The sequence below is a fragment of the Rhinatrema bivittatum genome, chromosome 14 (genome assembly GCF_901001135.1).
Source record: "Rhinatrema bivittatum chromosome 14, aRhiBiv1.1, whole genome shotgun sequence".
NCBI classification, from domain to species: domain Eukaryota; kingdom Metazoa; phylum Chordata; class Amphibia; order Gymnophiona; family Rhinatrematidae; genus Rhinatrema; species Rhinatrema bivittatum.
In genome coordinates this window covers 44,900,222-44,925,098 of record NC_042628.1, presented here as the reverse complement: position 1 = coordinate 44,925,098, position 24,877 = coordinate 44,900,222, and the positions used below count along the sequence as shown (strand labels likewise).

Genomic DNA, 24,877 nt, shown 5'->3' with positions numbered 1-24,877 from the left:
CTATTGGTGATGTTGATCCATGAGGTAGTGGCAGTGTTGACGTCTGAGAGGTTTAGTTGAGCTAGTTCTTTGGATAAATGAGAGCTGAGGATTTCTCCAGTACAGGGTTTTCTGATGGCGACTGAGGTTGCATGTGTAGTTTGGGGAGGGTGTTCCATGATCTCTAGAGCCGTGGAGATGATTCGGTGGTCCGTCCAAGGGACCTGTAGGCATGATGGATTGTTAACGGACGATATTCCTTCATTTAAGAAAATGAGGTCTAACGTGTGACCTGCCTTGTGGGTGGGTTCGTTGACAATTTGCCTGAACCCCATGTGGCCGAGGGAGGAGAGTAGGGTTTCGCAGTTGGTGGAGCGAGGTAGGACGTCCACGTGCAGGTTGAAGTCTCCCATGAGGATCGCTGGTTTTCCTGCATTAAGATGTTTGGCGGCTAGTTCAATGATGGGGGATGGGTCTGCCTCGAGAATTCCTGGGGGAGCGTAAATCAATCCGATTAGAAGGTATTTTGATTTGAAGAGGGCAAATTCGAGGTTGGCTGTTGTAATTGTGGCTTGTAGGGTCAGGCCTAATCCTTTTTTGGCAGCTAGGAGCAGCCCTCCTCCTCTTTTTTTGATCCTGGGAATAGAGAGTAGGTCATAAGCCTGGGTAGGTAGCTGATTTAGAAGTACTGTATCTGTAGTTTTTAACCAGGTTTCTGTGATAGCACAGATGTCTGGTTTAGTATCGTTTAGGAGGTCGTTGAGGATGTGTGATTTTTTAGAGATGGACTGAGCATTGAATAAAGTCAGTGAGAAAAGTGCCAGGCCTAGTAGTTGTGTGCAAGGCGTTATAGAGATGGGGATGATCCTCTGTTGTCGGTTGCGTGAATGTGGGTAGGGCTTAGGGAGTCTCCTCAGACGGTTGTAGAAGATAGGAATGTTGAAGGATCGCATGTTGGCTACTGGAACTACGGGCAGTGCTGGTAGATCGAGTGGGGCTCGAAAGGGAGGAGCCTGTGGCTATGATAGCTGGTGGAGCTCTGAGGCTTCTCAGAATGCTTGAACCACCAGGTTGTGGTAGAGGAGGGCAGAATAAGCAATAATGGAGGCGAAGCAAAAGTTGAGCCTTACTAGAGGCAGAGTCTCCACTTGGGTCTGCACGAAGGGGCGAGTAGCACTGTTGTGGGGTAGTGAAGCGAAAGGAGGGCCTTTCGTCTGAATCCTCACAAAGGCTCACAAAGGAGCGCACTAAGGGGCAGGCCCCTTAGGTTGCGCTCCTTCAGGTGCGCGACGCCTGGTGCGCGACGCCCCAGGGAGCGTCTGCAATTTAAGGGCCTGAAAACAGTGCTGGGCTAGACGGCTGGGTTGGGGGTGGGAGCAGTATCACTCACCACGTGGTCCTGCTGCTTCTCTTTATTTTGCAGGTTTCTGAGCCCTCTTGTCCCTTTTTTTCTCTTAATTTCCCGGTTCACTGTTCACTGCTGGCTCACAGAAGGGAGGGGTGAGCGGGCTCTTGCCCCGACTGAGCTGTGCCGACCGCACGAGCCCCTGCAGTGGAGGAGGACAGAGACTGAGAAAGGATCCTGGCAGAAAGAGGGACGCCCAGGGTATTAATAGGCAGCATCTATAGTACAACAAGGCAATTGGTAAATAAATCCCAGGCTCAAGAACTCCAGCAGCATAGGCCGCCTTCCCCAAGAGCAAAGAGCACCTCAAAACGGCTCCAACCCCATGCTACAGACAGCAAACAGGCCTAAAATAACCAAAAGCCATTGGTCCTCATTGCTATTTCACTATTTCTGCCCATAAAGTAGCAAATATCTTGAGTTGTTCACTGCCATGGTCAAATGGATGTCATTAATTTTCAGCTATGGATTGTGTTTCTTTAATGCCAGTAGAATTGCTCAATAGTGCCATCTTGTGCACTTGTGATATGGATTGGCTATCGTTGCAATAGCTTCTTATTTAGCAATGAAGGGTAAGACTGTGCATTCATAAACCATAGCTAAAAACATAGAGGTCAATATTCAAATGCTAGATAACCACTGAATATCTGGTTATAGTCACTTATCCAGCTGTCTAGTTAACCGGACAAGTTGTAGGCAGGCAGTATGCGGAATGGGGTGGCGCTACTTTGCCAAATAAGTTATCTAGCTAAGTAGCAATATATTCAGCTTAAGACATAATTTATTTGTCTTACACCTGCTCAATAGCAGGTCTAAACTTAGACGGATAATCCTTGTCCGTCTAAGCAGCAGTTTGTCCAGGGATATTCAGCAGCTGAATATCCCATCTAAGTTAGCTGGATATGTCTATCTGGCTAACCTAGCTGAACAACTAAGTTTTCAATATTGACCTCTATTACAGTAACCCTGGTACTAGCTGCCCTTATTGCAAACAATACTTCTATGTACTGTAATTGAGTCTTTAAGGGACAATTTATAAATTAAAATTTAATTTTATAATTTACAAGCCTCCTCTTACACTTCAAGCATGACCAATGCGTGCTGAAAGCAGATCAAGTGAATCTGTGCTCCAGCATGGTTCTTGCCGAACGACATCCACAGCTATCTCCTGCTGCAGAAGAGCAAAAAATGAAATGTGCCACCTTCCTCCCTATAGTGCATGCATCTCAGCCCGGACATACTACTCCCCTCTCCCTCCCCACCTCTCGCCGCTATAGCGCATTTAACTCAAGCTAGACATAAACTGCACATATTACATAAGTTCCTCTCTCCCTAATGCCTTAGCCTCAAACTTCAATTAGGTAGGACACAAGCCTCTCCCAGACACCAAACTTCCACGCAAAGCGACCACGTTGCTCAAAGGGACCTGGATGGAACTGTGTGCACACCCAAGCTGAGGCAGTAAAGAAGAGAGAGCAGTTTGTCGCCTTCTGCTGAGCTAATTGTTCTGCTCTCTTCTGATCGTCTAATGCGCAACTGCTGGCAGAGGAGTGACTTCCTCAGACAGACGTAAATGATTCTGGTTTCTATGATAACATAGCCATCCGGTTGCCCAGCCCAAAACTAGCTCAACCTGCACAAAAGATTTTTTTTCCCACATAATGGAAAAAAAAACTAGCCCAGTTGGGCAAGAAATAGCCCAAACTGGCAACATTGACAGCAGCGTTTGTCCAGAGTGCAGTGAATTTATCCCATGCAGCACATGTGCCTTTGTTCTCAAACCCCCTCAACCCTTCCATTAGTGCTCCTGCTGCTTTCACAAGAGGAAGGGGGGGGTTGGATGAGTTTTGCAGGAGTGGGGGGGGGGGGGGCTAAAAGGAGTCAACAGCAGGAGCGATAGCTGCTGCTGCACTGAAAACATTGCACGCTGGATGACATCATCGAGTCAGGTCAGTTTTTAGGAGTAAATTGGTTATAATTGAAAAACGGAATTTCTGCTTGGGGGGTAGCTATCTGCTTTTTGGTTATAACTGAAAATCAGAAGCCCTAAATATAATAAAACCAGGCAGCTGGATTGAGCTGCTCATTAGGGTGAAATTTTCACCCTGGGGATTAAATTAATAGCTGGTAAGAAATGATGGTTAAATAATTCTTCATGCTACTTCATTACTTAAATTTGAGAGCCAATCTTCCATGCTGCCTACAGCAGTGAATTATTTTTGTTGGAAGTTCTGTCATTTACTGTTTCATAACAGGTAATTTCATGGAATGGGATTTAAGGATTCCTACGCCCAAAAGCTTGTAGAAAATGTACTGAGTTCACACACATTGTGTTGTGCAGAGGGTTACTTCCTGCAAATGGTCTGCACTGTGAATATATGAACAGGCATATTGTGTGTGTGTGTGTGTGTGTGTGTGTGTGTGTGTGTGTATATATATATATATATATAGAGAGAGAGAGCTATAGATATATAGAGATCTATATATACTCCTGATTTTTGTGCTTCCTTCTTTCTTAGGATGGCATTTTACCTGGAAGACGTGATGGTTTTCACTAAGCGCCTCCTGGAGGTGATTTCTGGCTGGCTGCCTCGTCATTTTATTGGTACAATCCTCGTTTCTCTTCCAGCCATTGCTGTCTTTTCACACTTCACAACTGAGTTTGAAACCAACATAAATGTAAGTAATAGTCAGACTATCTGAGTGTTAGGGACCCAAAAACATTAAACATCGCCATCACTGTCTTTACACTTCTCTTTCCTCCTGTCTGTCTGTCCACCACCCTCTTTTCTCTTGTGCTCTCTCATCTGCTGTGTCTTGTCTCTTTCTCTCTCTCATTGTTAACACACACTCCATTAGGCCTGTTTGGTTTTCACCCTTGTGCATAAGAGAATGCTGAATTAAGGTGGTACATCCACATCTTATATCGTTGCTATGGTGGTATCAAAGATTTCTGCCTTGAGTTTGCCACCACAGAATTTTTTTATGTAGGAAATCAGAGCTCTCCTTAGAATTATACTGTACTGTTAGATTTATTTACAATATTTATTAGTCACATTAGAAAGCATAAAGAAACACAATGCAAATGATGTTGACAGGGAAGTCCATGAAACGGACTGCATGGCCTGTCATGCCTCTGATTATTCCAGAGGAGGTGCAAAGTTTGGGCAACTTTTCAGTGCCTCACGGAATTTCCAAAGAGGATTCAGAAAACTTAGGGATGAGAGGGAGGAAATCAGACTATAGGAAAAAAAAAAAAGCCAACAGAATATGGAAAATTAATTGTGAGCCATTCAGCACTGAACTTAGCAATATTCCTTAGGAATCGTGGTGCCACTGCAGAGCATCTACCCACAGTCTTTTAAAGGAGCTATCTTGATGCTCTGGAATTACAAGGAGATTAATTAATTTATTTTTATTAATTTATTTGCTTTTTTATATAGACATTCGTTATCACATCACATCGGTTTACACAAGATGTACAACACATAATAACATAAATTAGAAGGTTACATCTAAAAGCAAAAGATTAATAAAAGCAATAGCAATACCTATAAAACAGAATAAAAACTAAACAGGCTAAAACAAAGTTTAAAATTTAGTGAGTGAGTAAAACTATATCAAAAAGTCTAAAAAAAATAAAAAGAACTATAAAAGACTCTGCTTTAAGGCTAGCATATTCATGAAGGGTAAATACTAAGAGTAGGCTTGTTGGAATAGCCATGTCTTTAGGTTGTTTTTTTTAAAGGTACGTGGATTGGACTCCAGTCTTAAGTCTTGTGGCATGTTGTTCCAAATAAGAGGACCTGCTAAGGATAGTGCTCGGTCACGAACAGAGACAAGATGTTCTAATTTGGGTGATGGTACTGGTAGGGTCCCATTGTTGGCAGAGCGAGTGATTCTTGTGGGGGTGTGAAAATGTAGGGAGGCATTGAGCCATTCATATTTTGATTATATAACTTTTTATGAATTAGTGTTAAACTCTTAAAAAGTATTCTGTATGATATTGGAAGCCAGTGGAGATCTTTCAGAAGAGGTGTTATGTGGTCCTTTCTTCGTGTGTTTGTGAGAACTCTAGCGGTGGCGTTCTGAAGCAGTTGCAGAGGTCAGAGGGTTGAAGCTGGAAGTTCTAATAAAATGGTAAAACAATAATCGAGTTTAGAAAAGATTAGTGCTTGAAGAACGGTTCTAAAGTCAGTCTGATGAAGGAGGGGTCTTAGCTTTTTTAGGACTTGTAATTTATAATAACAATCTTTTATAGTTGTACTAAAGAATTTTTTAAAATTTAGCTTGCTGTCAAGTATGACGCCTAGGTCTCTCACTTCTTGTAGGATTGGGTATTTAAATCAAATAATATTGGTATCAGAACTTTTTCATTTAGTTTGTGGCATATTATTAAAAGCTCAGTTTTGGAGGCATTCAGGACTAAACTCATTTTTGTTAAGAGTTGATTAATGGCGGAAAGATATATTTTCCAGAGTTTGAGGGCTTTATTTATGGATTCAGTAATGGGGATTTGTATTTGTACATCGTCTGCATATATATGAAGTGTGTGAGCCCTAGACCGGTGAGAAATTTGCATAGTGGCAACATGTATATATTAAACAGTGTCGATGAAAGTGAAGATCCTTGAGGAACGCTTTGCAATAGATCAATGTATTCTGATTCGACGTTGCCTATTTTCACCTTATACTGTCTGTTTTTTAAATAAGATTCAAACCATAGTAATGTATTATCTTTTAGGCCAATTTCAGCAAGTCTGTCTAATAGGATTTTATGACTGATGGTGTCAAATGCTGCTGATATGTCAAGCATAAACAGAATGTAAGATTGGCCATTATCAATTCCTCTGAGGACAGTGTCTGTGAAAGAAATAAGGAGGGTTTCAGTACTGAAGAATTTGCGGAATCCGAACTGAGACGGGTGTAAAATATTATGTTTTTCCAGGTGCTCTGATAACTGCTGATTGACCTCTTTTTCTATTAATTTAGCCAGAAAAGAAAGAATGGATATGGGCCTAAAATTAGTTAAATCTGAGGGGCTTAAATGTGGTTTCTTTAGAATGGGTTTGATTGTGGCACATTTTATTGAGTCTGGGAAGCTTCCATGTTGCAAAGAAAGATTAATGATGTCTGATAGGGGCTTAGCAAGAATGTCTGGTACTAATTTTAAGGCCTTTACAGGAATTGCGTCTGCTGGATGAGCTGCTGGGTTCATTTTTCTTATGAGAGGCTCTATTTCCATGGAGAAAACGCTCTCGAATGACGACCAGGTTAGGTCCGGATCTCTGGGAAGAACAATATTGTCGGTATTAGTCTTAGATAATTTTGCCATTAGGTTTGTGATTTTATCTCTAAAAAAGAAATGAGCAAGGTCTTTAAATTTTGTTTTAACTTCATTATTTTGTATTGCTTGTGGGATTGATCTAGTTAAATCGGCTACATAAGAGAAAAGGACTTTTGGGTTAAATTGAAAATCATGTATTTTCTTTGAAAAAAAATCACGTTTGGTTTTAAGAGTTGTTCTTACAAACTTGCAAACACAGCTGTAGTACATGGCACTGGATCACAATGTTTTTGTAAATCCTGAAATTATATTTGACATCCATTTTAAAATCTAGCAGGGTGCTGTAATGAAACTGTACAATCTGAGGGGCAGATTTTAAAAGCCTACGCGCACTGGGCCTATTTTCAAAAGGCCCGGCGGCACACATAAGTCCCGGGGCTTGAAAAAATGGGCGGGGGCATGGCCAGAGGCCTCTCTTCAGCCGCTGGGCCTGGGGATCGCGGCTGCCTCTGGCAGGCATAACTTCTGGGATAAAGGTACGGGGGGGTATTTTTTTTTTCGGGCTGGGGGGCGGGACAGGTAGGGGAAGGGAAGGTGGGGGGGCGAAGGAAAGTTCCCTCTGAGGCTGCTCCGATTTTGGAGCGGCTTCGGAGGGAACGGGGAAAGCCATCGGGGCTCCCCTAGGGCTCGGCGTGCGCAAGGTGCACTAGTGTGCACCCCCTTGTGTGCGCTGACCCCAGATTTTATAACATGCGTGCGGGGCTGCACGCACATGTTATAAAATCGGGCTTACATTTGTGCGCGCCAGGTAGCACGCACAAATGTAGGCCGCTTGCGTAGGTTTTAAAATCTGCCCCTGAGTATATTATAGCTTTCCTGAATTAGAAGAGTTCAGTACTTTAAAGGGGCATACAAGGACAGTTGTACAGTCTTTATCGTATGCATATGTGTGTGTATATGAGAGTTTATAGAATTAGGTGGTGAGAAAGGTAGGCTGTGGCCTAACAGAAGTAGTCCAATAATTTAGCCAGTGTAATAAGCTACTTACAGTACTTGAATGTAATACACTTTGAAGTATCTCAAAAGGCGGAATATTAATAAAATTATTATTAAGCCGTGTGTTTAAACAGCACACTGCAATTAAGTGCACAGTTTCTTAATGCGTGCTCAAAAAAATATTACTGCTGATGCTGGAAGGTAATAATGGTATTCTAAAAATTGTGCACAGAAGACTTGCTAAGTATGCATAAAATACAATTTATGTAAATGAAACATGTTTTCTGCAGCAAATAGTGTCTTATATGCATAAAACATAATTTATGTACACAAAACACAATAAGAATATAAGATTTACCATACTGAGTCAGACCAAAGGTCCATCAAGCCCAGTTTCCTGTTTCCAACAGTGGCCAATCCAGGTCACAAGTACCTGACAGGATCCCAAAAGGTAGATAGATTCCAAGCTGCTTATTCCAGAGATAACCAGTGGATTTCTGCAACTCCACCTTAATAATGTTTTTTTTTTACTTTTCCTCCAGGAACTTGTCTAAATCTTAGACAAGATTAACATTAACAGCTTTCTCTACATCCTCTGGCAATGAATTCCAGAGCTTAATTATGCATTGAATAAAACAATATTTTCTCTTATTAGTTTTAAATGTATCACCTAATAGCTTCATTGTGTCCGCTAGTTTTTGTTCACTTTGAAAGAGTAAATACTGATTTATTTGTTCCACTCCACTCCTAATTTTGTAGGCTTCTATCATATCTCCCTTCAGCTGTATCTTCTCCAAGCTGAAGAGTCCTCGACTCTTTAGCCTTTCCTCATAGGAGAATCGTTCTAAACCTTTATCATTTTGGTCGCCCTTTTCTAATTCTGCTTTTTCTTTTTTGAAATGTGGTGACCAGAACGGCACACAATACCCAAGATGAGATCACACCATGGAGCGATACAGAGGCATTATGATATTCTCTGCTTTATTCTCCATTCCTTTCCTAATAATTCCTAACATTCTATTTGCTTTCTTGGCTGCTGCTGCACACTGAGCAGAAGATTTCAATTTATTATCAATGATGATGCCTAGATACTTTTCCTGAATGGAGACTCCTAATGTGGAACCTTGCATTGTATAGTTATAATTTGGGTTACTCTTTCCTAAGTGCACTTGTCCACATTAAATTTAATTTTCCATTTGCATGCCCAGCCTCCCAGTTTTGCAATGTCCTCTTGCAATTTCGCACAATCCTCTTGTGATTGAACAACTTTGAATAATTTTGTGTCATCAGCAAATTTGATCACTTCACTCATTGTCCTGATTTCCATCCAAGTGGTTTATAAATACATTAAAAAGCAGTGGTTCCAGAACGAATTACTGGGGCACTCCACTATTCACCTTTCTCCATTCAGAAACATTTACCATTTAGCCCTGCTATCTGTTTTATCTTTTAACCAGTTCCATTCCTCAATAGGATACTGCCCCCATCCCATGACTTTTTAATTTCCTAAGAAGTCTCTCATGAGTGACTTTGTCGAATGCTTTCTGGAAATCCAGATACGCTATAATCAACCGACTCACCTTTACCCACATGTTTATGCTCTCAAAAAAGTAGCAAATTGATGAGGCAAGACTTCCCTTGACTAAATCCATATTGGATTTGTCCCATTAAATTATTCCTATCTATCTGTTCAGTAATTTTGATCTACCATTTTGCCTGGGAAAGACATTAGACTCACTGGTCTGCAGTTTCCCGGATCACCCCTAGATCCCTTTTTAAAAATTGGCATTACATTAGCAGCCCTCCAGTCTTTAGTGACCGTAGATGATTTTAGTTTGCAAATTACCAGTAGCACATCCACAATTTCATTTTTCAGTTCTTTCAGCAGTCTGGGATGTGTACCATCTGGTCCAGGTGATTTGTTACTCTTTAGTTTGTCATTTTGCCCTATTACATATTCAGGGTACACTGAGATTTATTGCAGGTCCTCTGTATCGTCACCTTTGAATATAATTTCTGGCATGGGTATCTCTCTTACATCTTCCTCAGTGAAGACCGAAGCAAAGAATTAATTTAGTCTCTCTGTTATGACTTTTTCATCCCTAAGTACCCCTTTTAAGCCTTGATTATCTAATAGTCCAACTGACTCCCTTACAGACTTTTTACTTCAAATGTATATGAAAACATTGTTATGGATTTTTGCTTCCATAGCAAACTTCTTTTCAAATTCTCTCTCTGCCTTCTTTATTATGCTTTGCATCTATCTTTCCAGTGCTTATGCTGTTTCTGGTTTTTTTCATTTGGATCCCTTTTCCATTTCTTGAACAATGTTCTTTTAGCTAATATGTCCTCTCTCACCTCACTTTTTAACCATGCCAGTGTCAATTAGCCTTCCTTCTGTCTTTTCTAATACATGGAATACATCTGGTCTGGGATTCCAAGATGCTATTTTTAAACAAGTCTATGTCTGATGTAAACTCTTAATCTTTGCAGCTGTGCATAGAGCCCAGAGCACCTAATTACATCAGGCCTATAGATGAGTATATGTGGAAGAAGGGAGGTAAGAGAAGACAAAGCTGGGAGAATGATTAAATAGCCATATAAGAGCAAAATCCTTTTCACTATTTTGTTGGCAAGTAAGACAAGATTATTCCCCCATTTTAATTAAGATTTTTGTTCATTCCTGTGATTCGAGTTAAATTCATGCAATTAATGATTGTTTCTGTAAACATTCTAAAGTATGTTTTTTTACTTTAACTTATGAATGATAAAGTGAGGTCCCGTATATTTAGCAAGTTTTTCCATTCCCTGCGTTAGTTTTTATTTTGTATTTTTATATTTACTTTAATTACATGGTATTTTTAATGTTTGTTTTATTTAGATTGTTATGTTTTTGTTTATGTATTTTGGATCTAATTATATATTTTTGTTATATGTTGTTTTAAACCTGCAAAGAATATTCTGTGAATTGGACAGTATATACATTGGAGAAAATAAATATATTATTTAAAGGTTTTGAACACTCACTCTTCACCCCTCTCATTGTCAGTAAATGGGAGCTGCTGTACTGATCCTCATGAGAACCCGATAAAGACCTCACACTGACAGCCTTTACTCCAAAAAAAAAAGTCTAACTGTAAAAAAAAAAAAAAAAAAGTGTAAACCTCACTATCTGGCTTCTTTTATTATATCCTGACAAAATGTGTTCTGTCTAAGGGTGTATGGGTCAGAAACTGTCTGATTTAGGTTATAATGTGCTTTTATTGCATTACATATATGGTTTATTTATTGAACTTTATGTACCACCTGTAAATAAAACATGCATAATAATCAAATTACATACAAATTATTCACAATCTGCGTACAGTAAAAGCAATTGAGACACCCACCCATTCCAGGGGCTAATGATACCCCCACCCGTCTCTCCAGAATGGATGTTCAGCATTCTAGATGTCCCCTTTTTCACAGGCAAAATCTTCATTGCTGACCGGGACTTTGCCAAGGCCTTGCCACACCTCCCCATACAAGCTGCTGCTGGGTTCTCCCAAAGTCCCTCCCTTCAAAATGCAACTGGTATATTTATTGCTGTGCACCCCCTGTCAGTTTATAACTGTAAGCAATAGCTTTGAATGGGAAGCTAAAGGTGACCCAAACAACAAAGTACCACACTGAAGGGGGCATTAATAATGCAATCCAAAACGAAGTTAGTTTGTAGAATTGCATGGTTTTTGTTCCCTTCAGTGGGGATTTGTAACTGTAAGACATAAATCATTCAAAATAAAAAAAATAAATATTTTAGAACATTAAAGAAAGGAGAACTAGCAAGAAGAGAGGAAGTCAAAGAGCGAGTTAGTATTTAGAGGAATATAGATGGCACTGTGGGAAATTCTGGTTCTCTGCCAGACTGCCCAGTTCCTCTGAAACATAGACCTGGATTCTGATGCTCCCAGGAATGGCATGATGGGGACCTGCCATGGTTGGGATTTTGATTCTGGTACTGACACTCTTGGTATGGAGGAGTAACGTAGTGGTTTAGTGCAGTGGTTTGCAAACCAGGGGAAGCCAAGGTTCAAATCCTGCTGCTGCACTTTTATGAACTTGGGCAAGTCACTTCATCCTCCATTGCATTAGGTACAATGTAAGTACCTGATTAATTAGAGATTTTTCCCACAAAATTGGAGGAAAGCCTTAATGAATCTGGCCCCTTAGATTGTGAGGCCTTTGGGAACGGGGAAATACCTAAGGTACCTGAATGTAATCCGCTTTAAAGTGCCTGAAAGGGGAAATATAAATAAATAAATACAATTCTGGAGATGTAAGGAGCCAGAAGCCTTCCACTCTTGGGTAGTAATTCTGATGGACACATGAGCAAGCTGGACGTTCACCAATTCCAGTGCTGAACTGCTTCTAAGCAAGAATAGAATGAAGATCAGTACTTATTTTTTCCACTTTTTGGAACTTCAAAGCAGATTACATTCAGGTACTATAGTTCATGTCCCTGTCCCCAGAGGGCCTGATTCATCAAGCTATTTTCCCATATAGACACAGAATGGGAGAAAAGTCTTAGTTTGTAAACTGATGCAAGAGAGGGTGAAGTGACTTGCCTAAGGTCATAAAGAGTGGCAGTGGGAGTTGAACCCTGCTTTCCCTAGTTCGTAGCCCACTGCTCTAAACTCTAGGCTATTCCTCCAATCAGGTTTGATGATAATTCTTGTTCCCACAGCATTAGACCACTATAGATAAGTACTGAAGAAGCCCATTTGTGATTCTCTTGGTTTTTCCCTTCTTCTGCAGTACACCATGTTTCTGTGCTCGGCTCTTCTAATCTCCATTATCCAGTACTGTAACTTCTGCCAGCTTAGCTCCTGGATGAGGTCTTCATTAGCTACAATTGTGGGGATTGTACTAATCATCTTGCTCTACATCTCCTGGTGTCCAGACAGGTGAGACCTACTATTTATGGCTCCTATGAATTATCCTATTCATTAACCTTTACCATAAAGATCTTGAGATTTCATGTGACCAGCTTTCCTTCTTATATTTTTAGGATGTGTACAAGTGTGCACTACTGTTGATGTCATCATTTTACAAGTGATTGGGGCTGGCCTCATCAGTCAGCGGGGATATATTAATGCCTTTTTACCCAATTCCCTCTCCAATTGCTCCTCCCCTCTCAGGGCTAGCCTTTCCTATTAGACAGGTGATCACCTAGAGCAGAGGTTCCAAAATCTGTCCTGGAAGATCCCCAGCCAGCCAGGTTTTCACGATATCCACAATGAATATCCATGAGATAAATGTGCATGTACTGCCTCCATAGAATGCAAATTTTATCTCATGCATATTCATTGTTCAAGGCCTAAGGGCCTTAAACAAATTCCTGTAAAGGGAAAGGTTTAGAATGGTTACCCTGGACTCTGTAATGCCTCTTCCAAACAAAGAAGACTGATTGTATTCTCTGGATTTAAAGAAGGCATACACTGACATAGGGGACACTCAAATCACAGGAAGTATCTCTGATTTATTTTATTTATTTATTTATTTATTTAAGGTTTTTTTATACCGGCATTCATGAACTCGTTCACATCATGTCGGTTTACAGAAAACAGGGGTGCGGATAATACAACCAAAAAACATAAATAACGTGATGAAGAGAAGCAGTTACAATTAACAAGGGCTAATGAACTGGGAATGTAAGAAATAGAAAGAGATAGAGGAGAATAATTATATACAAAAGTTCAATATAAATATGGAGTCTCATATGTACAGTCTCTGAGTAGAGAGTTTGTTTATGGTGATATTAGGTAGAGAAACAGCTCCTCTGTTACCATGTTCTGCCTTTTTGCCTTAGGTTCAGCACTATGGATATTAACAAATTGGATAGTAATTACGGTATTTCTACAGAAGCTGGGCGTTCATGTGTTTCCATACTTATGTCCTTGACCAGTCAATTGTATATCTCCACAGAAGTAGATGAATCCATGCAGAGCACTGTCTGAGTGCTGCAATCACTAGTTCATCATCAGCTACCCCAAATCAAATCTGGAAACATAGAAACATAGAAATGACTGCAGAAGAAGACCAAATGGCCCATCTAGTCTGCCCAGCAAGCTTCACACATTTTTTGCTCTCATACTTATCATTTTCTCTTAACTCTTGGTTCTATTTCCCTTCCACCCCCACCATTAATGTAGAGAGCAGTGATGGAGCTGCATCCAAGTGAAATACCTAGCTTGATTAGTTAGGGGTAGTAGGGGTAGTAACTGCTGCAATAAGCAAGCTACACCCATGTTTATTCCCTTTACCCAGACTATGTCATACAGCCCCTATTGGTTGTTTTTCTTCTCTCCTGCCGTTGAAGCGGAGAGCCATGCTGGTTATGCATTGAAAGTGAAGTATCAGGCCCTTTTGGTTTAGGGTAGTAACCGCCGTAACAAGCCAGCTACTCCCTGCTTTGTGAGTGCGAATCCTTTTTTTTTTTTTTTTTTTTTCTTCTCCCCTGCACATCTGACTTAAGATTTATATGGGCTATGCTACACACAACAAACTCTGGCTTATTGCCCACCACAGGGAAGGGAGTAATTCAGAGCCAGCAGACATCACCTTGGTACATGTTGAGAATGTTGGGCCTTAAGGCTCCTACAGTTCGTCACTTTTGTAACATATCTCCATATGAGACACTCAATGAATTCTAAAGTCCTAATGAAATTAAGCCACTTCGGAACTCCAGAAGATCAACTGTGTCAAGGAGGCAGTCAAAGACCCTATCTTATTGATTCTCTCATTCCAATTTAACTTGGAGGTTCCCTTCCAAATGCCTTCTCACCAAATTCTTTACAGATGCATCCAACTTAGGTTGGGGAGCTCACCATAAGGGCTTTGCACCCAGATTCCCTAGTCTCTTCAGGAGGTTGCACATCAACTTTCTGGAGCTATGGGCACTTCTGAATGCTTTAAATGTTTTCAGAAATCAGATGGCCAAAGCTATCCTAGTCCAAACAGATAGGTCGGTCATGTTCTACCTGAACAAACAAGTAAAAACAGGGTTTATTCTCCTGAGTAATGAAACTGCTAAGGTGTTGAACTGGGCCATCTCACAGGATAGCCCCAAAAGCCATGCACCTGGCAATCCTGACAGACAGACACACTCTTCACCTGAATCCCTGTGTCAGGATGTGGCAAATGGAATCTTCAAATTAAGCACATCTGAAGTGGACTTGTTACAACAGCCCTGAACAGAGAGGTTCTAGTCTTCAGGAGGAGATCAGAAGGCAGACTAGCAGCAGACACCTTCACACGTAACTTCACACAATTGGAGAACAGGTCTTCTATGCATATCTTGTCATATATCTGGTTGCAAAAACTGTAGTAGAACTCAGAAGAGACGAGGGAACTATGATCCTCATAGCTGCTTTTTGTCCAAGATAGATTTGATTTCTCCATTTTCGGGATTTATCCCTAAGGAAAACCAAGTTGGCAGCTTCCCCGATTCTATACTCTACCCCAGCATTTGGTTTCTGTCTTTTTCTGCCTAGATACTGAGGGGGCGTAATACAATCTCTTGATTTTTTTAAAAGTTAATTCTTCTGTCTCCTACAAAGAAATGTACCAAAAGATCTTTCTAGGGGCAGCTTGGATACTGCCCATGAGTACTCATGGGCCTGCAAACTTATTTTTCAAAAGAAATCTCCCTGCAGAGTTTCTCTTTGAAAATTTGGGCTGGCAGAGGAATGTGGGTACTTTGTGAAATCCTTCAAAGAAGGTACAATTAAAACTCTGCACCTCCTTTCCCCCCATACTTGTAGAAAGGGCAATTTGTATAAAAGCTTTTTAAACAACTAAACATCTGTTTACCTGGTTAAAAAGTTTTGAAGATTATTCTCAGTATATATCCCAAATTCTTTCCTAAGGTGGTGGTATATTTCCACCTTATTCAGTCAGTTGTCCTGATGACATTGTTTCCAAGGCTGTATCTCCATAAAGGATAAAAGAACTATTCATTCCTTCGATTTCAAGAAAGCTGTCATCTTCTACTTGGAATGGATTGAAGCCCAAAGAAAGTCCATGCAACTATTTATTTCTTTTCACCCTAATAGACTTGGGAGTATGGGTGAAAGATCACATCATCTTTAATTGGAAAGCAGATCACATCTCATTCTCATGTTCAGGCAGAAAGGCATGTCAAATCCCAAATTTTTTTGGGGTAGTGGCAACAGTAGTCGCCCATTTAAAGACCACTGAGGAGATTTGTAGGACTGTGATGTGAGGATCAATCCACACAGTCACATCCTATTACTGTCTGAGCACAGCCTCTCAGTGGGGTAGTAGGTTTGGACTGTCTGTTTTCCGCAATCTGAGGGATAAAGCCTAACTCTGTCTCTGTTAGGGCCTATTCTGTAGTTTTGGATTATTGTCTCTGTTTTTAGAAAACAAAACACAATCTAAAAGAATTTTCTCAACAAAAAATATTCCTGCCGATTTGGAAGTTCTTGTTCTGTTTTTGCTGTTATCTAGAAAGAAAGCATCACCTTGATGTGTCAGGAAATGAATCCTGTAGCTAGGGGATGCCCTCCATGTGATGCATTATTCTCTTGCACTGAATATCTTTCATGTAGGGAAGGGTTAGGATTTTCATTGTAGTTGGTGACTCAATTATTAGGAATGGAGATAGTTGGGTGGCTGCTGGCAAAGATAGCTGCTTTCATGCATCACCTACATAAAAGTTTTAGGAGAGTGCTGGGGAGGAGCCGGCTTTCAAGGTATATGTGGGCACCACTGATATAGGAAGGCTCTGGAAGCAAAATGTAGGCTTTTCAATAAGAAATTGAAATCCAGAACCTCCACGTTGCATTCTCAGAAATGTTTTCCAGTCCATGCACAGAAGCCCAGAGGCAGGCTGAGCTCTGGAGTCTGAATGCATGGATGAGATGTTGGTGCAGGAAAGAGGACTTCAAAATGTGTTAGAAACTGAGGAAGCAAGGAACTATTCAGAGGAGATGGGCTCCACCTTTACCAGGGTGGATCCTGGCTGCTGGCTATAAAATTTGAAAAGAGCAGCTTTTAAACTAGATCATCGGGGAAAGCTGACATTTGCTCAGGAGCTCATGGTTTGGAGTGAGTTTTTTCTTCAAAGGATACTGATATAATATGGAAGTTAAAATATCTTGATAGAGAAGTTGTGATAAAGGTTAAATTAGCCCACATGGAAGTAAAGAGCAGACAAATAAGGAGGATTCCAAAAAACCTATAGGAAGTGCTAATATGCAGTTGTGATTATAAATAAAAAGCATACTTTAAATTATATTCAAATGGCAGGTCTAAAAAAATATGATTGGAGAGTTAGAATGTGTGGCACTAAATCTACTAATAGTCTACTGTACCTGTCATAATTTATTTGTAAACCGATGTGATATGTAAATCGAACAGCGGTATATAAAAATAAATAAACTAAATGAAGATATAGACTCAATAGGCATCTCTGAGTCCTATTGGAAGGAGGATAACCAATGGGACATTGTGATACTAGCATACAAATTATATTGACATGACAGGGCAGATCAAATTGGTGGGATGTGTGGCAGTAGATGTAAAGGAGGGCATACAGTCAAGCAGGATAAAGTCCTCAAAAAACAAAATGTACTGTGGAATCTTTATGGAGAGAAATTCCATGTGATGAGGAAGAGCATAGCAGTGGGTGTACACTACTGTCCACTTGACCAGGAGGAAGAAACAGATGGTGAAATGCTAACAGAAATTAGAAAGGCAAATAAAATTTGCAAAATAATAATAAATGGGGAGATTTCTCATCAGGATATGTGAAAGGGGGAGAGTTTATAGATGCCATGGAGCTCCTCTGGAGAAAGGGAGCCATTTTTGATCAGTGGAATGCAGGACCTGGTACAAGGGGTATGGTAATAAGGCTGCTTAGCAGTAGTGATCATAATGCACTCAAGCTTGGCATAACTGAAAGAAGCACATTAAGTAAAACTACTGCTGAAACATTTAACTTTAAAAAGGGAGACTAGGGGTGTGCATTCGGTCCCTATGTATTGGCAATCCACAATGGATGGGGTTGTATTCGTGGGGAAGCGAAACGTATCACGATTCCCCACGAATACACGAATCTTCGTCGAATTATTCGACCGACTAAAGAAACCAATTTAAACAAACCCCTCCCCCCCCCAAGACTTACCAAAACTCCCTGGTGGTCCAGCAGGGGGTCCAGGAGCAATCCCCTGCACTCACACCCTCGGTGCTGGTTTCAAAATGGTGCCGATAGCTTTTGCCCATACTATGTCACAGGGGCTACTGGTGCCATTGGTCAGCCCCTGTCACATGGCCATCGGCGCCATCTTGTGCTCCTACCATGTGACAGGGGCTGACCAATGGCACCGGTAGCCCCTGTGACATAGTATGGGCAAAGGCTATCGGCGCCATTTTGATTACTGGCAGCCGACGGTCCAAGTGCAGGAGATCGCTCCAGGACCCCCGCTGGACCACCAGGGACTTTTGGCAAGTCTTGGGGGACCCTCCTGATCCCCACAAGACTTGCCAAAAGTCCAGTGGGGATCCAAGAGCGACCTCCTGCACTCCGGCCGTCGGATGCCAGTACTCAAAATGGCGCCAATCGCCTTTGCCCTCACTGTGTCACAGGGGCCGACCTGTGACATAAAAACTTAGTCGGATAAGGGCAGGCTGGGGTGTTTTGGAAAATTCCAGCACAGACTCTGTTATCTGGCTAAGAGGATCTTTTTTTAAACTGTGATATTTAGCCCCTCCCTGACAAAATATCATGATGTTGTGGGGAAAAATGCGCAATCAACAATTGTGTGGCGAAACAGACCTAGTCATGTGATGTCAGCCCCGCCTTGGCCAGGGCTGCCATTGCGTTAAAGGGCCCAAGGCCCCAAATTTTCCTCCCCTCCTCCCATGTGGCTCATTCCCCCAGGGGTCTTTTGAGATTAGAGCCATGTCCATTGCTAAACCCATGTTTTTGGAACTCTCTCCCAGATCAGCTCCGGCTAATTGAATGCCCCAAGCAGTTTCAGAAACAGCTAAAAGCTTGCTTATTTACTTTGGCATATGCAAGAGCTTAGCTGAGAATTATCTCAAGCAGGACATATTGAAAAGAATGTATAGTTATGGCTTAAGTTGTATAGCCTTTAGCTGCAATTTGCTATTTGTATTTTTTTATGTTGGCGTTCATTAATTATGTAGGTTTCCTTTTTTGTTATCCGCTGTGAATTTAGGATATATGCGGACTACAAATTTTTTTTAAAATAAATAATCTGTAACCCGTCATTCAAAACAAACGTGGTACTTGAAGATTGGAAGCGAAGGTAACTTGAATTTTTAAAAAGGGTGCCAGGGGTAATGCGGCAAACTATAGTCAAATGATAGAAGCTATTTTTAAAAACAGAATTACTGGCCATATAGATAAACAGGATTTAATGGGGAAGAGTCAACATGTATTTAGCAAAGGAATGTCATGCCTTACCAGTCTACTAGATTTTTTTGAGGGTGCTAACTTGCAGATTAGATTGAACTGCAAGTTAACACCATAACTGGTCAATTATAGTGTACCTACATTTTCGGAAGGCATTTGACAAAGTGCCTCATGAGAGACTCCTGAATTAAATTTAAAAAGATAGGACGTAATGTCCTATTGTGAACTGGTAACTGATTAAAAGACAGGAAAAAGAGTAGGACTAAATGGTCAATTTTCTCAATGGAGAAAGATAAATAGTAGAGTGACTCAGTGATCTGTACTGTGATTAGTGTTTAACATATTCATAAATCATCTGAAAAAAGAGCAGCAAGTGAGATGATTGAATTTACAGATGTCACAAACTATTCAAAGCAGTTAAAACATGAGCGGTCTGTGAGGAAATGGAGTAGAACCCTGCAAGACTGGGAAATTGAGCATCTATATGGCAGATGAAAGTTAATGTGGACAAGTGCAAAGTGATGCACAAGGGAGAAAATCATCCTTAGTAGAGGTACACAGTGCTGGGTTCATATTAGAAATCACCACCTAGGAAAAGGATCTTCGAGTCATTGTGGACAACATGTTGAAATCATCTGCTCATTGTGCAATGGCACTCAAAAAAGCAAACAGAATGTTAGAAATTATTTGGAAAGGAATGGAAAATAAGATGGAAAATATCATAATGGTCCTGTATAGATCTAAGTGCAACCACACCTTGAGTATTGTGTGCAGTTCTAGTCACCCTATCTGAAGAAAGATATAGCAGAACTAGAAAAGATACAGAGAAAGGCACCAAAAATGATAAAGGGGATGGAACAGATGTCTTATGAAGAAAGGCTACACAGATTAGGGCTCTTCAGCTTAGAAAAGAGATGCTTCAGAGCAGGGCTGGTGGAAGCACTAGGCAAACTAGGCGGCGGCCTAGGATGCCAGGGTCCCAGGAGCAGCAGCCGTGATGACCGACAAGCGACTCATCCGTCCTCACCTGACCCCGGGGGGGGGATATGCACCAAATTACCACACCGCTGCTGTCAGTGCCTGCGCTGCGAGGGAGAGAGAAGTGCTGGCCGGTGCCTGGGGAAGGAAGGGGGGGGGGGGGGGCAGATGCGCACGCTCATCTCTCACAGTTATCATTCAGCCGGCGGTAGTGGCAGCTCAGCAGCTGTGGCTTCTCCCTCCGTACTCACACCGGATCTCATGGCTTCTCATTGCTTCTCTCTCCCGATCACTGGAGCACTTCCTGCCTCACCGGCACAAACCGAGGAAAGCCCGTGCTTCCTTGGAAATAATCACCCCGCCCACCACAGATAGCCTACCACTTCCATTGGCCATGCTAATAAACGCATTCCACCCATCATGTGTGACCATTGGATAACGTGAGCGTCTATCCGTTAGCTCCACTCTGACTGGACTATGGCGCCTCCTATCAAACAGTTTGCCCACGCTGACTGGAGCTAGTGTGTGCCCGAGGCACAAGCTTTCCCATTGGCCCTGGAAAGTACAGCATGCACCTGCACCAATCCGCCTTGGGGATCCTCCCACTCTGATAGTTTGCGCTGGTGGCCAATGGCTGTGAGCGCAGCACAAGCTCCTCCTTAGCGCGAGATGCTGAGGGTGCTTTAACCTCAACCTGAGTGGTTTTGCATGCGTTATCCAAATAATGCACAAAATAGGAAGAAATGCTCAGCATAGTAATGCAGCCCACAGGCACATGCTCCAGCTCTCGCTCGCTGGTCCACATTGCCCTGGCTCAGATTTCATTCCTGGCCTGGTGGCAGGATCCCGCAGATTTTGCTGCTGTTTCTCCTTTGTACCCCAGAGCTTTTCCAGGATCCTGCCGGCAGCTGCTGAGCTACCACTACTGGCAGCTGAATAACAACTGCGAGAGGTGAGCGTGCATGCATCACCGCCCCCCCCCCCCTCCCCCCGGGCACTGGCTAGTGCTTCTCTCTCTCCCTCGCAGGCACTGACAGCCAGCCATGTGGTAACCTGGTCCCTCACCTCACCTGTGGCAGCTCCCTCAGTTGGACCCCGGCTCTCGCCACCTCCCACGGGTAGGAGGCAGGGGTGGGGCAGCACGATGGGGGGGGGGTGTGTGCATGGAAGAAGGTTCGCCTCGGGCGCCTAATACCCTTTCACCTGTGTTGCTTGAGAGCAGATATGATATGATCGAGGTTTATAAAATCCTGAGTGGAGTGCAGCAGGTAAATAGGGGCTGGTTATTTACCCTTTCAAATAGTACCAAGACTAGTGGATGCCTGATGAAACTAACAAGTAGCAGATTTCAAACAAATCGGAGAAAGTATATTTTCACTCAATATACATTATTCAGTGGAATTTTTTTTTTTTTTTTTTTACCAAAGGTTTTGATCAAGGCATCTAACAAAGCTGGGTTTAGAAAGGTTTTGGGCAAGATCCTGGAGGAAAAATACACAAATAGTAAAATCCAAATCCTCTTTGTGTACTAATGCTCTAAACAGATTCATACTTTTTTTTTTTTTTTTTTAAGGACCATCATGCTTGGACTAAATACGCTATACAAAAATCGGCAGTGTTTGTCTTTCATTATAATCATAGGTCCTAACATGGAACTATCCTCTCTTTGTATTCTGTAAATTTTCAATTATATGCTGTAAAGTCCCAAAAGGTTGGCAGCATTTATCGCCAATAGTATAAAGTCCAAGCAAGTGAGTGGCCCATAATGGCAGCCCAACATTGATACTGTGTTATAAAAGAGATTCTTCTTCAGGGGCTAAGCTTCTCTGTTTAAGGTGACAAAATCCCTACACCAGAAACAGGTTCATTTATATACTTTAAAATATGATTGACTGATACAACAGCCAGTCGGCAGCATACCCCAAAAATAATTTGTTGACCCACTATTCTCTCAACTTAACTCAATATAAGCTGTTCCATTCTGTTTCTTCATTTAATCCAATAGGCGCTACCCCTTGTAAAATGAAAATCCAATATTGTTTCTGTTTGTTAAAAAAAAACTTCTCTTGATTCCCTCCCCTCAATGAGCTGTGAACTTGACCAGTAATAGTCCATCTCAATTGCTCAGATGAATGATGGTGAGAAGTACAATGACTAGACAATGAGATTTCTGCTAGATTTCAAAAACCGCGCCGAGAACCGAAGCCCCGCCCGGCGACCCAAGCCTCCAATCAGAGCCAGCACAGAGGGGCTTTAAATCCTGTTTAGCCCGGCGCCATCTCCTTTTCAGCGCTGCTGCCACCGTCGGGAAAACCTGCGCGATCGGCGCCGAGCCCCGCCGGGGGAAGGTTAGTAACACACTCCCACCCAGGCAGCCTCAGCGCCGACAGCGCAGCAAACAAAGAGAAAAAAAAAGACAAAAACCGCTGCTAGATTTCAAAAACCGCGCCGAGAACCGAAGCCCCGCCCGGCGACCCAAGCCTACAATCAGAGCCAGCACAGAGGGGCTTTAAATCCTCTTCAGCCCGGCGCCGCGTGCCGAGCGTCGCGCGCCGAAGGAGCACGACAAAGGGGCCTGCCCCTTTGTCTCGCCCCTTCGTCTCAGCCCCGAGAGAGCGTTTAGTTAATCCCCTCGACCTTCAGTTCCGGTTCCTACAACACTATGCCTCTTCAACAGCCTTCCTGGTCAGCTCCTTCTTCATAACAGCCTCACCAACTATTGCTTGAGCACAAACTTCTGAAGTCAGCGGCATTAACCTACCTACCCGCAAAGAACTCACCTAGCCATCCCCCGGACAGCTGCGCCCAAGATTCCAACTCCAGACCTCCAGCGCAAAATCACTCCAGATTCACACTGAGAGCCAGAGTTGCCAGCAGATGCTACAGATGAACTCCTATATCTTATAAAAGGGGACACTCGTCGGAATACAACTGCCCAGCATTCACCTAACTTTCGCCAGACTGCATTCGCCCAGCATTCGTCTGACTGCATTCGCCCAGCATTCGTCTGACTGCATTCGCCCAGCATTCGCCCGACTGCTTCGTGCATCCCCGAAAGAAGCCCCAGATCAGAGCCCTTCAAACCTCCAGTCCTTACCCTCCTTTTCATCTTTAATCAAAAATGAGACTCAACACAATCCCAATTATATATAAAAGCAGGAGATTCTCACCAAATATACAAGCCGTCCCTTATGAGCCACAAACTCGACAAAAAAGGCTCTTACCAATCATGATTTCCCCGCTAAACCAACTCCTAGGCCTCACGCTTTTCTCTGTCACCCTTTTGAATGCTCAATCTCTCTCAAAAAAAACTCATCTACTAAGTGACTATCTGGAGGAGGAAAAACCAGATCTATGTGCCATCACTGAATCATGGCTAAAACTAGAGGATGCAGCCCTGATCAATCAACTTCCTCTCCAAACATACGACATCTTTTCCATCCCTAGACCTAAGAAAAGAGGAGGTGGTTTGTTGTTAGCATCTAAAAAATTCATAGGATTATCTCTTCTCACATCTATTGCCACTTCTAATCTTGAATTCGCCGTCTTCAAATCACCTCACTTGCAACTAGGCCTCATCTACTCTCCTCCAGGCCGTCTTGACTCTGACCCTTCCCCTTTAATAGAATTTATAGCTCGTCACATCAACACTGACTCTCCAGCCATACTGCTTGGAGATTTCAACCTTCACGTAGATGCTAACCCTCGTTCCTCCAATTGTGAAACTTTCATCAATACTCTCAACTCCATGGGATTTCACCAACTAATAAATGAATCAACTCATAAAGCTGGCCATACCCTTGACCTTATCTTTATAAATAAAGGTCTCTCCCTATCGGCTCCAGTAGTTTGCTTGCCAATCCCATGGTCTGATCACAAGCTAATCCGCTCATCCTTAGCAACCCACCTCCCAAGCACTACTACCTCATTAAAAACCTCGATTCAATTCAGAAAACTATGCAATCAGGAAACCCTTATCACACATCTACTGGAAGAACTAAAACACATAAACATTTCGGACGCTGATTCAGCCCTTTCATCCTGGTCCTCTATAACCAAAAAAGTTGCTGATCAGACATGCCCTCTTATCTCCAAAACCATCAACTCTAACAAAGAAAAGAAAAAGCCATGGTATTCCCCTGAACTTAGACATTTAAAGCGGGAACTTAGAAACAAAGAACTCATCTGGAGAAAAAACCCGACTTTAGAAAACAACTCAGCCTTCAAAACCATCATGCACCAATACAGGACCTCCATCCTACAGAAAAAAAAAGATTTCCACTCTAGAAAAATCCACCACTTTATCTATGATCCAAAAGCTCTTTTCTCCCTGGTCTCATCCCTCATTAAACCACCCACATTCATCATCCCAGATGAAAAATCTGCAAGCAAAGCCGAAGAACTTGCTATCTTCTTCAAGGAGAAAATATCCAACCTACTTAAACCTCTCCTGGATCTGAAAAAAACTTCCCCCCAACCTCCTCTCTCAACTTCCAATCCTCTTCAGACTTCAAGCCTCGAAGCCTTCGAGCCAGCATCCACTATAGAGATTGAAAACATTCTAAAAAAAATTAAACCTGCATCCCACCCGCTTGACTCGATTCCTGCTAATATGCTCATTGCTGGTGCCAAAGCTATTGCGAAGCCCATTGCTCAAATCATCAATGCCTCCCTTACGCAGGGCTTAGAGCCAACCCCACTCAAACTCGCTATACTAAAACCCCTTCTAAAAAAGCCTAACCTCTCTCCGGAAATTCCAGCCAACTTTCGACCAATAGCCAATCTCCCAT

General features: G+C 42.2%; 1 protein-coding gene across 2 annotated transcripts in view; it reads left to right on the top strand.

The window, feature by feature from the left end:
- ADCY9 (adenylate cyclase 9) overlaps window positions 1-24,877 on the top strand; it is a 276,954-nt gene that overhangs the window by 234,858 nt on the left and 17,219 nt on the right. For both annotated transcript variants that reach the window (XM_029576521.1, XM_029576520.1), the window contains exons 7-8: window positions 3,904-4,063; window positions 12,461-12,609. In XM_029576521.1, the coding sequence (XP_029432381.1) occupies window positions 3,904-4,063; window positions 12,461-12,609 (309 nt within the window). The remainder of the gene's footprint in view (window positions 1-3,903; window positions 4,064-12,460; window positions 12,610-24,877) is intronic.